The sequence below is a fragment of the Polypterus senegalus genome, chromosome 18 (assembly GCF_016835505.1).
Source record: "Polypterus senegalus isolate Bchr_013 chromosome 18, ASM1683550v1, whole genome shotgun sequence".
NCBI classification, from domain to species: domain Eukaryota; kingdom Metazoa; phylum Chordata; class Cladistia; order Polypteriformes; family Polypteridae; genus Polypterus; species Polypterus senegalus.
Genome location: NC_053171.1, coordinates 74,819,215 through 74,831,883, shown reverse-complemented (window position 1 = coordinate 74,831,883; position 12,669 = coordinate 74,819,215). Strand labels below are relative to the sequence as shown.

Genomic DNA, 12,669 nt, shown 5'->3' with positions numbered 1-12,669 from the left:
TAAATCGTCACCTGTGAACCCAAGATGTTTAAGAGGCATTGGCGGTTGTCGAAAGGTGTAAAATATTTTGCCATTTCGGTACACTTGAAAGCGACAACCGAACAATTCAGCGGAAGCCATCAACTCGCAGAACCATAGATGAAGGGCTTAAGCATTTCATTCTTATAGTGCTCCTGTGTAGTATAATTATCTCCTGTACCGTCATCAGTCCACACCTTGAACCTGTCCCAGTCATTCAATACATAAGACACAATGTTCCTCTGGATATCAAGAGTGAGCCTGATATGGCCGTGCAATATGTAACACAGAGAATGGAAAAGGCAGGTGCCATCTCTAGGCATGGAAACCACTCAGTAAGTGACAGTTCTTTGATCGATGATCACCTCGATAGACATGTTAATGGGGGTACGGTTGGAATGATAAAGAAAATGGGTACCTGAACAATGTAAAGTAAGTCTAAAATGCCTACACAATAACTATAATCGTAAAAAATGAACAATAAAACAGCGGAGAAGCCGTGGATAAATAAAAATGCTGTAGTTATCAGCAGGGATACGTGAATCCCGTGGCGAAGCAAGGAAGGGAATGTAGAGACTGGAGCAACGGACAGCCTTATATAGGCAGGCAGCCAACAACGTGGGAGGTGTTGGGATGGGGGACCCAACGCCGCCTCACACGGTGACCGAGCTGCAGGCTATGGACGTATATATGTACGTAAGTAGGATTCAGTTAGTGTTGGGAACCCGCGTACCAAATTTCTTGAAGATGGGCCCATAAGTAACAAAGGCCCTTGAAAAGTTCAATATGACGGCCGACAGTGGCATCATACCACTGAAAGAAATACGTACATCAGTTTTGGTTAGCGTAGGGAAGCCACCTAACAAATTTCGTGAAGATGGGGCCATAAATAAGAAAGTTCAACATGGCGGACGTTGTCGACCGTTACGTGTACAATTTCGAAATGAAACCTGCTTAACTTTTGACAAGTAAGCTGTAAGGAATAAGCCTGCCAAATTTCAGCCTTCTACCTACACGGGAAGTTGGAGAATTAGTGATAAGTGAGTGAGGGCTTTGCCTTTTATTACTATATTTTATATATATAATACATTATAATTATACATATACATATACATATATATATACACACACACGTTTATTTCATAATATCTCCGTTAAACTTTGCATTAGTGATAACCAAGTTCCTGACAGCTAAACAAAGCTAAAACACATGCACAGTCTATGATACGGTCCATATGCAATATCAGTTTGACCTATCCCGACTTGAAACATTTTTACTCTCAGACAAATGTATCTTACTGTCATCTTAGTGAAAGCCTGTAGTTACTGAGACAGTAAACCAAAAGAACCCTTAGTACAGCCATTGAATGTTTAGGATGGCTGTTAAAGGCCGTTAGCAGAAATGAGTTGGAATCTCGCTGTAGATCTCCTGAGCAGGGCTTAAAATTCACTTTTGAAATGAGGGGATGGGTTCCCCCCTTAAATGTAATACAAAGTGAAAAGTGTGTGGGTTGGGTTAAAAGTCCTACTGTTTAAAAAAAAAAAATCAATTGATTTTAATATTCTGGACGTCATATTTTAATGTGACAACTTATTCTGATATTTACAGTAGTTATAAAATAGGTAATAAAGCCGAGTAAATAAAGTTTTCAACCAGCCATTCAAATAACTTGTTATTTCTGCAATTTTAACTTTAAATAATTCTTTGCTTCTGCATGTACAGATTTACATTCATGCTCTGGCTTAAAAACATAGACTTATTCAGGAAACATTGCATCAGTACAATGATTAAAAAAATCTAGAGAGTACAAAATATGCTGAGAAAAATAAGTATTTTTATTTGTTAATCCATACCCTACTGTTTTTCCTGTTAAACGACAAATTTTTTGCGGCTTTAAGAGAGTTGAGCAATCAAAATAAGGCTTGAAAGCGGTTAAGAAATTTGAGATATTTAGTTAAAATACAGTTAACACATTTGTAGTGTAGGCAGCACAGTAGTGCAAACTCATTATCACTGCCGTTTTACTGCTCCAGCATAACAGATTCAAATCCAGCACTTGATTATCTATGTGGAGTTTGAATGTTCTCCATTTTTCTATACTGGAGTAAGCAGGTTTAAGAATGATAATAGTTATTAGTAGTTTGTCAGTAAACATGTTTGCTTTGAAATTACCATTAACTGTTGCCAAAATCAAGCATTTTGGAAGATCTGAAGAGAATGTAAAACAGAATTGTGGCATCATAGAATAAGTAGTCCTACAAGATCCTGATTTTTCTATTGGATTGTCCTTCTTGTCAGTGTTACAGAACAACTTTCTACAGAAAATTTTCATAATGTTCAAGTTATCTTTAAACATTGTTTGCAATCTGTTTATGTGTGTCACCGATTTTTACTTTTCAGATTCAGGTTTAAAAGCAATCAGCCCACAATAAACATTTTAAAGAGTTGATGATTGCACATTTCTTTTAAATTTTTCAACACAGACACTAATTGGCAGTTGTCGGTATGTCAAATAAAAACCTGAATGTGACTTCACTACCCCTTAATTTGTGTCCTAATTTAAGTCCTGTCTGAGTCGTTGGTGGGAGCTGTTAAGGTGGTCTGAACTAAAAGAAATTCCTATGCAGAGTACCAGGTATGACACTACCCCATTTCAAGCACTGATTTTATACCACCTCCAGGTATAAAACTAATCCCATTGGATGGTCCAAAGTATATAGGGAAGTTTCCAACCCCATGTCCTCGACTTCTGACGCACACTTGTCAAACTCCACCAAACAGCCAATTGCCGTATTCCACAGCTATGGGTTCCAGTCAAGAGCAACTGCAACAGGAAGGTGACAACCTATGCATACAACCATTAACCATTAAAAAAAATACATCTATTCCGAAGTAACAAATTTGCCAAAACTATAAAATAGCAATTTAAAAATAGCTATTGACTGACTATTATTGCAACAAGTAAGAAAGAGCATTACAAATTTAGAACTTGTGGGAATTACTAACATTTTCAAACCTTGCTGATTCATGAATATTTGGAACAACAATCATATTGGCTTCATTAATTCAATACATTTCTGGTATGTGGGATCAAGAGTTCATTGGGGCTCTTTTGAGTGTGCAGCATTACACTATACATTAACATCCAAATGAAGATTGTGGCTTTGGAAACTGCTACACAGGATTCCCGAATGCACTGAATATAAACATTTGTCGTGGTGACCTGCTATATCTGGTCAATGCAGATAATTCTTCTTGTATACAGAATTTGTTTCTGTCTCAGAGAGATGCAGTAGTGGACAGCAATGTTCTTGTTAAAAAAAAAGGGTTTTTATCATGGATTTGAAAACAGAAACACAATTATCTGAAACAATACAAATACAAAAGATTTGTATGCTAACAGCCTTAAAGCTGCATTTAGCTGCATTTAGTCAGAATGCCCACGATAAGTACAATACAACACACATTTTAGACACGCCATGCTTATTAACACAGAAAATTTTATCCAGTACTAGACCACATAATGCAACTTTAATTATGTCTTTTCCAACTATTGGGATTTAAAAACTTACTAATGTAATCTCTCCAGCCTAAGCAAAATGCAGAAGGACTTCTCTGAAAATGTGTCTAGGAGGTCTTACACTATAGAAAACCAGCATTCAAAAAACACATTGTCCTTGGTCGATTATAGATTTAGTTGTAAGTTGCTTATTCAACTAAAAACATTTACATTATAATGGTTTGATCAAATGTGATAACATGTTAATTTCTTAAATTCTCAAAATTTTGCTAACACTAACCTTATCACTTACATAATAACAATTTAAACTTGATCCATCCACCCATCCATTATCCAATCCGCTATATCCCAACTACAGGGTCATGGGGGGGGTCTGCTGGAGCCAATCCCAGCCAACACAGGGCGCAAGGCAGGAAACAAACCCCGGGCAGGGCGCCAGCCCACCGCAGTTATGCAACTTGATATGACTGAAAAATTTTATTCTCCAAGCTAGTTGTTTCAAACTGTCAGTCTGAATAATTTCTAGAAATGTATACAACTCTGACAGGCAAAAAAAAAAAAATGCATTATACTTCTCCCCCAAGCTTCAGCTTAACACAGTTACAAAATTACCAGCACACAGGCAGGGACACATTGATTAGTAAACACTGGTGGGCATCAAACCGTGCAAAACATTAATATTGATGTAGCATAAAACAAACTGTGCATTTGTTTTATATTTGCACAAACTTTCATTAATATACAATTGTGTTGCAAATAATTTTAGAATTATGAGGTGATTTAATTATAAAAAAATTATAAAATGTCTATTTAAATCTTTTTTATACAGTGCCAGTCTTATCCAACACTTTTTCAGCCACATATTTTTTAAATGTACATCCTATACAATAAACAGAGGCTTCTAACCTACTGAAGTTATTTATTCAAGTAGTAAAGGTACCAGTTTCCAACCAAGACAATTTAACTTGTTAAAAAGCTAAAATATATACTGCATGAATTTAACAGTAAAAGATGTCTGGAATATATTATTCAGTAACATAAAACTCCAAAAAAAAAAAAAAATCATTTATCCAAATTCAGAAGGAAAGTGAAATTGCTGGTATACGCAGATTCACACAAATACTGCACATTAGTTGGTGAGTAAGCTCTACTCATTGAAGCTTCACTGTATAGTTTATAGTACTAGGGTGTTGTACCATGTTAGCCATTATGAATGTAGAGAAAAGCCAAGGAAAATGACACCTTTTATTGGCTAACTAAAAGGATTACAATATGCAAGCTTTCGAGGCAACTCAGCTGCAACGCAACTTGTAATCTTTTAAGTTAGCCAATAAAAGGTGTCACTTTGCTTGGCTTTTCTCTGTATAGTTTATAAATGTTGTTTATTGTACTTCAAGTGCATCAAGGAGGATAGGAACATTATTTTAATAACTTCATTTAAACAATGTTATACAGCACCTTTCATAACAAGTACCTTCACAATAAATTAACATTTACAAGTCAACACAACAGTAGCAAGACACAATTTCACCCCAACTGTATACACGTGCCAAGTATAGAGCTGCCACACACCTTTCAATGGGGTTGGGGGGTTATGTTAGCAGGCAGGGCTGACACACAAATCCAGAACTCTGAAACTAACCACTGCACCACATTACCTCCCTATGATTCGATTTTACACTGCAGTTGAAAACACACATCGATACCATTTAACCAACACCACGTTGTATAATTTCCTTAAAATCTTATGAAAACTATTATTGACGAACATGCATAAACGACTCACTTTGAGTTTATTACACTTTTACTTTTTTATCTCTATTAATAAATGCTATGACCTGACGGATTATCTAATCCATCATGTCTAACCGATACGTGGCTGAGTTACCGGTGAACACACACCATGTATCCAAATTGTATTCAAGTCGGCATGACAAATTGATTACTTGTTTTAATTAACATTAGAAGTTTTGGAGAAAACTGTCGCAGATAATAACATATATATGATATGTGTTGTTGATTCTTTATATTCCTCGAGTACCGTGCCGGAATAATGCCCATTCTCATCACTTATTTACAATGATGCGCTCTACACATATCACGACCTGCGTAAATGTAAAAGTGGAATGTTCGTCGCGTAATTATCCAAATTAAAATAATACACAGCAAACACTTTATGAAACTGTGCACTTTTGACAATTTAATAATCAATATAGGATTTTACTGCAATAGCTTTAACAAAAAAAAAGACACAGTAGCCTACCAATAATCAATACCCCAGAACGAAAAGGCATACCAATGGTGCCGAAAACCCGAATGCTCTCCTCTAATGAGCCTCACGCTCACTAACAAATGATTAACGCCAGAGAACTAAATATTTTATTTTTAGTAATAAAGACGAGGCAAAATTTGCATTGATGATTAAGATAATAGAAAGCATCGCTGGAACCATTTCTCATCACCGGTGATCTCTCTCTCAGCGTCGCATTCTACACAAATGTTTCACCAAACTGAACAGCCAAATACCTCTTTTGTTTCCTTAAGGATACTGTCACTTAATTGGGAGTAGAGTAATAATGATAGTAAAACAGTACTTACTATAATCTAAATCCTCCATTGCTGTTTCCTATTCGGGAGTCACTGCGGATTCAACAGCCACACAACTTTATTCGCCGTTTGACGGCGAACACGGACAAAACAAAGAGCTGCGGGAATCCGCCCATCCCTTTGGAAATGGGAGGTGCCGCCATTTTTGTAAAGGGAAGACGCATGCGCGCGTGTGTGAAGTGCCTGCGCTGCCCGTTGAAGCTCAAAGGAAGACATCTTGGTAAAGGGAATTCTTTTGGGATGAGCTCATCGGTCGAAGGAACTGTCAATTTGCATCCGGCTAAGGCCAGACACTGTTACCCAGCTCTGATGCAAAAGTTTCGGCAGTACGTGGCCAAATGATCATTCGCGGTTGAGATGGAGAGTTAAAGGCATCTGGAACAGGAAGTTTAGGAATTCTTCTTGGAATGTGTATATTCCGCCATCTTGGCAGTACTAGTCGGCTGATGAGGTTTTGTATTAAGAGCGGAATACGGCGGGATTAGAAATTGACAGCTTTTAGATGCGGGTCATAAATACTATCCATACACGTAAGAAGACGTAGAATAAATAAAACTCTAGGTAACGGGGGCATCATATTAACGGCTATCTCTGTTAAGTAACTACCGCGAAATAATAGTAGTGCAATCACAATGTTAAATTTACTGAGAAAAAATGAGTTATGTTTTACAAACGTTTGCAGTCCACATGCAAAATGTAGTAAGATTTGCCACTACAGTTCCCATCAACATAAATCATAGGATAAGGTCAACATTACTCGTAAATGTGTATTTCTCACATAAACAACATTTTAAGAGAGTTTCATCCTACCCATGAAATTCTGGTTAGGGAAACATGAAATGCAAAAGTAAGAGCCTTGCCATTTACGGAACAGGTCTTCAGAATTTTTAAAAGACATTGGCAAAGCTGATCCAGCGGAAGGTTTACAGTTAAATACTGAATTACATTCTGGTGTAAACCAGTGGAAATTAAAGGAAAATGCATTGAACAGATTAGATAGAAAGCAAATCTTAACACAAAAAGGTGACACCAAAAAAAGTTAACAGCTTTGAAAACTGTATATGGATGAGTTCTTAGCCATTAGCTAACCAATCAAGCTTGATGGACAGAATGGTATTTTCTTGTTTGCTGAAGTTTGTATCACTTTGTAAGATGACATAAAACAACAATAGCATTTTCCAAGTCTGTTACTTTTGTGGCAACATGACTCTTTTAAAAGTATTTATAAATTAAACCGTCCTTTCTGTTTTGATTTGGTATGCTATTACTGACATATGCACATGATGTAGAAGTAAATTGTCTGAGGGATTAGAAACTGTTTTTAATAGGATATTGGCACTTGTGTCTTCACTGCGCCTAACCAAGTGTCAGTATTTGGATAAACGTAGGAAAGCAAACTTCACTGAGACAGGTGAATTAAGAAGAATATGGCAAAAGAAAGTTAAGCATTTAACACTATGGCAAAACATAAACATTTTTTTTAATCTTTTATTTGTAATTATTATACTAGAATATTTTAATGAATGAAGAAAAAAGTCTGTGAATCAAACAGCTGGATAAAGTAGCACTAATAGTAGTAGTAATAGTGACATACTGATATGTTAAACTGGCTGGAAAGAAAATTGATAACCACAGGTACTCCAGAACTGAACATGAAAACCACTTGTACCTCCTCATAAAATGTTTACAGCACCGTCTTTTAGGTAACCTGTTTACCAGAAATCTGCCCACTTTTACTTTCACCAAAAGTTTCTGTTGAAACGGTAACCTGTTTACAGTATATAGGATGATTACAGTATGTGTGGTATTTCACCAGCGGGTTGCGTTGTCCCTACACAGATTTTGAACCCCTGTTCATTTTTAACCTTTTGTCACCACTTTGGAACCCACGTTTTCTTCATGTTTTTTTCCACAGTTCTTTGATACACTGTATGGAAAATCTGAACTGGCTTATTGTGGTCTAGAGAGTGTCCGTGTGCCCATGAGGGTCAGGGTTGTTTCTTGCCTTGTATCCTCTTCTTTTGCGTTTGAATACAACTTTCCTACACAGACTAAGAAACAGAAAATGATGGCTGGATTTATTTATAGTCAGTTTTAGAGCTATTGGGTCATTGCACAAGGCTCTGCAACATTTTCTGTAAGCATTAACAAATAATTGCAACAGCATAAGCTGTAGTGGTAGGGTGTGTTAACCATTATGGATGCAATGAGAAGTCAAGCAAAATGACACCTTTTATTGGCTAACTGAACACATTACAACATGCAAGCTTTCGAAGCAACTCGGGCCCCTTCTTCAGACAAGTTTTGCCTGGCCCAGACCCAGCAGCCCATTATGAATGCCTTCACAGAGTATTCAAAATATTAGCTTCTCATCACCTCATACTGAATTTCGATAAATGTACCCACCCCAGCACCAGACTGTTCAGGCTGCTCAAGTCAGGCAAGCGGCTTGCGCAGCCTAATGGCAAAGACCGAGAGACTCTAATGGGGCTTTTCCCCTCAGGCCATCAGGATCCTGAACAATGACATGCCAACAAACATTTAAACCTGAAACGCATTGCACACTCACTTTAACTTACTGCACTTTTTACTGTTCACATTTGAGATTTTAACTTAATTACAATCTAGTTTCACATCATTTTACACCCTCTATACAGCCTATGATGTGGCCATATTGGCTTTGGAAGCAAGGTGGATATTAGTGGGAAGTTCAATGGAGTTCAACACCCCCAACACTTTCTGATTGTGATCTATGATCTTTACTCCATGTGGTTGTCTACAGGATCTGTCACAACAGGTACAGTGACAGAGTTATTGGACTTTCTTGTTTGCATGCTGGGGTCTGCCCTCTGCTATCACCACTGACAATGAGCCCCGGTTCGTGTCAACAGTGGTGTCTTCTTTCATAGCCACCTGGGGTATTCGTCATTCGGACAGCTCTGTATCATCTCCAGGGAAATGAGGGAATAGGAAGGTTGAACCAGACATTACAAAATGACATTGGGGCTCAAACTGCCCTTTTCTATATTCTTTTCCATTACAGACTAGCACATCACTCCAGTACAGGCAGCTCTCCCGCATGTCTTATGTTAGGCCATTAATCATTTACAGCCCCCAGGCAGCTCACATTTCCTCAGTGCCTCACCGATATGCTCCAAACACCAGCAAAAGATGAAGTCACACTTTGATAAGAAGCATAGGATGAGTGTTCCAAAATCATTGACTATGTGACCACACAGTTTCTGACCACAAGCTGCAGTGGCATGCAAGTCTCCTCTGAAAAGTGTCCCCACCAGTCAATGCTGAAATTGAAAGCAATTTAGACCTGAACTGCTTAGAGGAAGTCTACTTTGCCCCCTTCAGCTCTGCCAGAGCCACCACTTGCATTTTTCCTCGACCTGTTAGAACTCGATCATGTCCTGACTATGTAAGGGACTATGTCACTGACTTTTAACTTTTCATAATTAAGAATAATCCCTTTTAGTAAAAACAATAAAAAAACAAAAAAGAACAAACTGTTCTAGTTCTCTTGTTCCTGTTTTTAATTTTAAGATTATTTCTTGTGAGGGAGGAAATTTGTGTTAGAGAAGGGGATGATTGTGACATCTGCAGAGCCTTGAGACAGTTCATTCTGTCTTTTGTGCGCTTTTTTTTACAAAACAGGAATACTGTGTCAATAAAGAGTTGTTGCATGCACACTTACCCATGTGCAGTGCTGTCTTCATTTTGTCATATAACATATAACAACAACATGTAGTTCTATAGCATATTTTCATATAAATGATGTAGCTCAAAGCGCTTTACAGGATGAAGAAGAAGAAAAAGAAAAAAGACAAATAAATAATAATTACAATTAGGGAACACTTATTAAGATAGAATAAAAGTAAGGTCTGATGGTCAGGGAGGACAGAAAAAAAAACTCCAGACAGCTGGAGGAAAAAAAAATATGTAGGGGTTCCGAGGCCACAAGACCACCAGACCACCCAGCCCCCTCTAGGCATTCTACCTAACATCAATGACCTCATTCAGTCCTCATGGTATTCAGGATTCACATGGAAGAACTTGATGGTGACGGTCATATGGATTTCTGGCCTTTAATCCATTAATGTAGGGATACCACGGTGCATTGATCAGGTGGTGGTGGCGCAGGTCGCCTCCCCAGAAAACCGGAAAAAGAACAGAAGAGAGAGTAGGGGTTAGTACGGATTTTGGAGCCACCAGGAATAATCATGTTAATTAAATGCATATACAGAGTATCAGGATTAAACTAAAACGAAGCTATGAGAAAGCCATGTAAAAATAATGTGTTTTTAGCAGTTTCTTAAAGTGCTGCACTGTAATTAGCCTGGCCAATTTCTATTGGTAAACTATTCCAGATTTTAGTTGCATAACAGCAGAAGGCCACCTCACCACTTCTTTTAAGTTTAGCTCTTGGAATTATAAGCAGACACTCATTTGAAGATCTAAGGTTACGATTTGGAGTGTAAGGTGAAAGACATTCCGAAATAAGATGAAGTGAGATTGTTTAAGGCTTTGTAAAGCATAAACAGTATTTTAAAATCAATTCTAAATAGCATGGGTAACCAATGTACTGACGCTAAGACTGGTGTGATGTGCTCGGATTTTCTTTTTCTAGTTAAGATTCTAGTAGCTGTATTCTGCACTCATTGCAATCATTTGATGTCTTTTTTGGGTAGTCCTGAGAGGAGAGCATTACAGTAATCTAGTCAACTAAAAACAAAAGTGTGAACTAATTTTTCAGCAAGAGGTCTAACTTTTGTTATATATCTTAACTGAAAAAATGCTGTCGCGGTAATCTGATTAATATGTGATTTAAAATTCAGGTCAGAGTCAATAGTGACCCCTAAATTCTTTACCTCCAACTTGACCATCAAGTTTATTTCTAATACCCTCATTATATCCATTTTTGCCAATCACTAAGATTTCTGTTTTCTCCTTATTTAGTTTGAGAAAATTACTACTCATCCTTTCAAAAACACAAGTAAGACATTCTGTCAGTGAAACAAGAGAGTTGGGATCATCAGGCGGAGGTACAGTTGTGTGTCATCAGCATAACTGTAGTAGCTCACATTATGCTTTGAGATAATCTGACCTAACGGAAGCATGTTAATCGAAAAAAGCAGCGGACCCAAGATAGAGCCTCGTGGAACACCATGTAGAATATCATGTGTCTTTGAAGTATAATTACCACAACTAACAAAGAATTTTCTACCTGCCAGGTAGGACTCAAACAAATTTAAGACACTGCCAGAGAGGCCCACCCACTGACGGAGGCGATTTCTAAGAATATTGTGATCAATGGTGTCAAATGGGGCACTCAGATCTAAGAGGATGAGAACAGATAAATGGCCTCTGTCTGCATTTACCCGCAAGTCATTTACTACTTTAACAAGTGCAGTTTCTGTACTGTGATTTGTTCTGAAGCCTGACTGAAAAGTATCAAGAATAGCAGGTTTATTCAAATAATCATTTAGCTGCCTAATGACTGCCTTTTCTAGGATTTTACTTAAGAAAGGCAGGTTAGAAATAGGTCTAAAATTTTCAAAAGCAGAGGAGTCAAGATTATTTTTCTTGAGCAGGGGTTTAACAACAGCAGTCTTAAGACAGTCTGGGAAGATCCCCGTATCTAATGACGAGTTTACAATGTCAAGAATATTATCAATTAGCATGCCGGATACTTCTTTGAAAAAACTTGTTGGTATTGGGTCAAGGATGCAGGTGGAAGGTCTCAGTTGAGAAATTATTTTATATAAATCAGGTAAATCTATCCTGGTGAAAGAATTTAATTTATTAATAATAATAATAATAATAATACATTTTATTTATATAGCGCCTTTCCCATGCTGAAGACACTTCACAGAGTTTAAGAAAGAACGGCAGAGTATACAGTATATAGCATTGTACTAAACCAGATAAATAAATAAAGAAGATTAAGATAGTAAATGCAGAGAAAAAGCCTAACAGACAGCATAATTGATGGTATAGCACACACATACAGGTTACATGAGCATCTTGACATACAGTAGAAGTAAACTGAGAGAAGGATAATAAAGTCAGGTAGAGATAAAAGCCTTCCTGAACAGTTGAGTTTTGAGTTGTTTTTTAAAAGAATTCATGGAGTCAGCAGATCTAATTAATTTTGGTAGGTCATTCCAGAGTTTGGGCGCTATACAGCTGAAGGCCCTGTCACCCATGGAGTGTAGATTAGTGTGGGGTACAAGAAGATTGCCAGAATCAGAGGACCTTAGTGGGTAGACAGGCACATAGTGATGGAGAAGGTCACTGATGTAGTTTGGCGCAAGGTCGTTTAAGGCTTTGTAGGTTATTAGTAGGATTTTATATTCAATTCTGTAAGATACAGGGAGCCAGTGAAGGCGAAGCAGGATGGGTGTGATGTTCTCGCTGCTGCTGGTTCGTGTAATGACTCTTGCAGCCGAGTTTTAAATAAGTTGGAGCTGTGATATAAGATTAGAAAGGGCACCTGCCAACAGCGAGTTACAAT

General features: G+C 37.6%; 1 protein-coding gene across 2 annotated transcripts in view; it reads right to left on the bottom strand.

Moving 5' to 3' along the window:
• The window catches only part of cyth2 (cytohesin 2), a 51,544-nt gene extending 45,250 nt beyond the window's left edge, over positions 1–6,294 (bottom strand). The window contains exon 1 of one of the 2 annotated variants that reach the window (XM_039741885.1): positions 6,138–6,294. In XM_039741885.1, the coding sequence (XP_039597819.1) occupies positions 6,138–6,156 (19 nt within the window). In that variant the 5' untranslated portion in view covers positions 6,157–6,294. The remainder of the gene's footprint in view (positions 1–6,137) is intronic. The other variant, XM_039741884.1, reaches the window with a different exon arrangement.
• Positions 6,295–12,669: the final 6,375 nt, after the last annotated feature.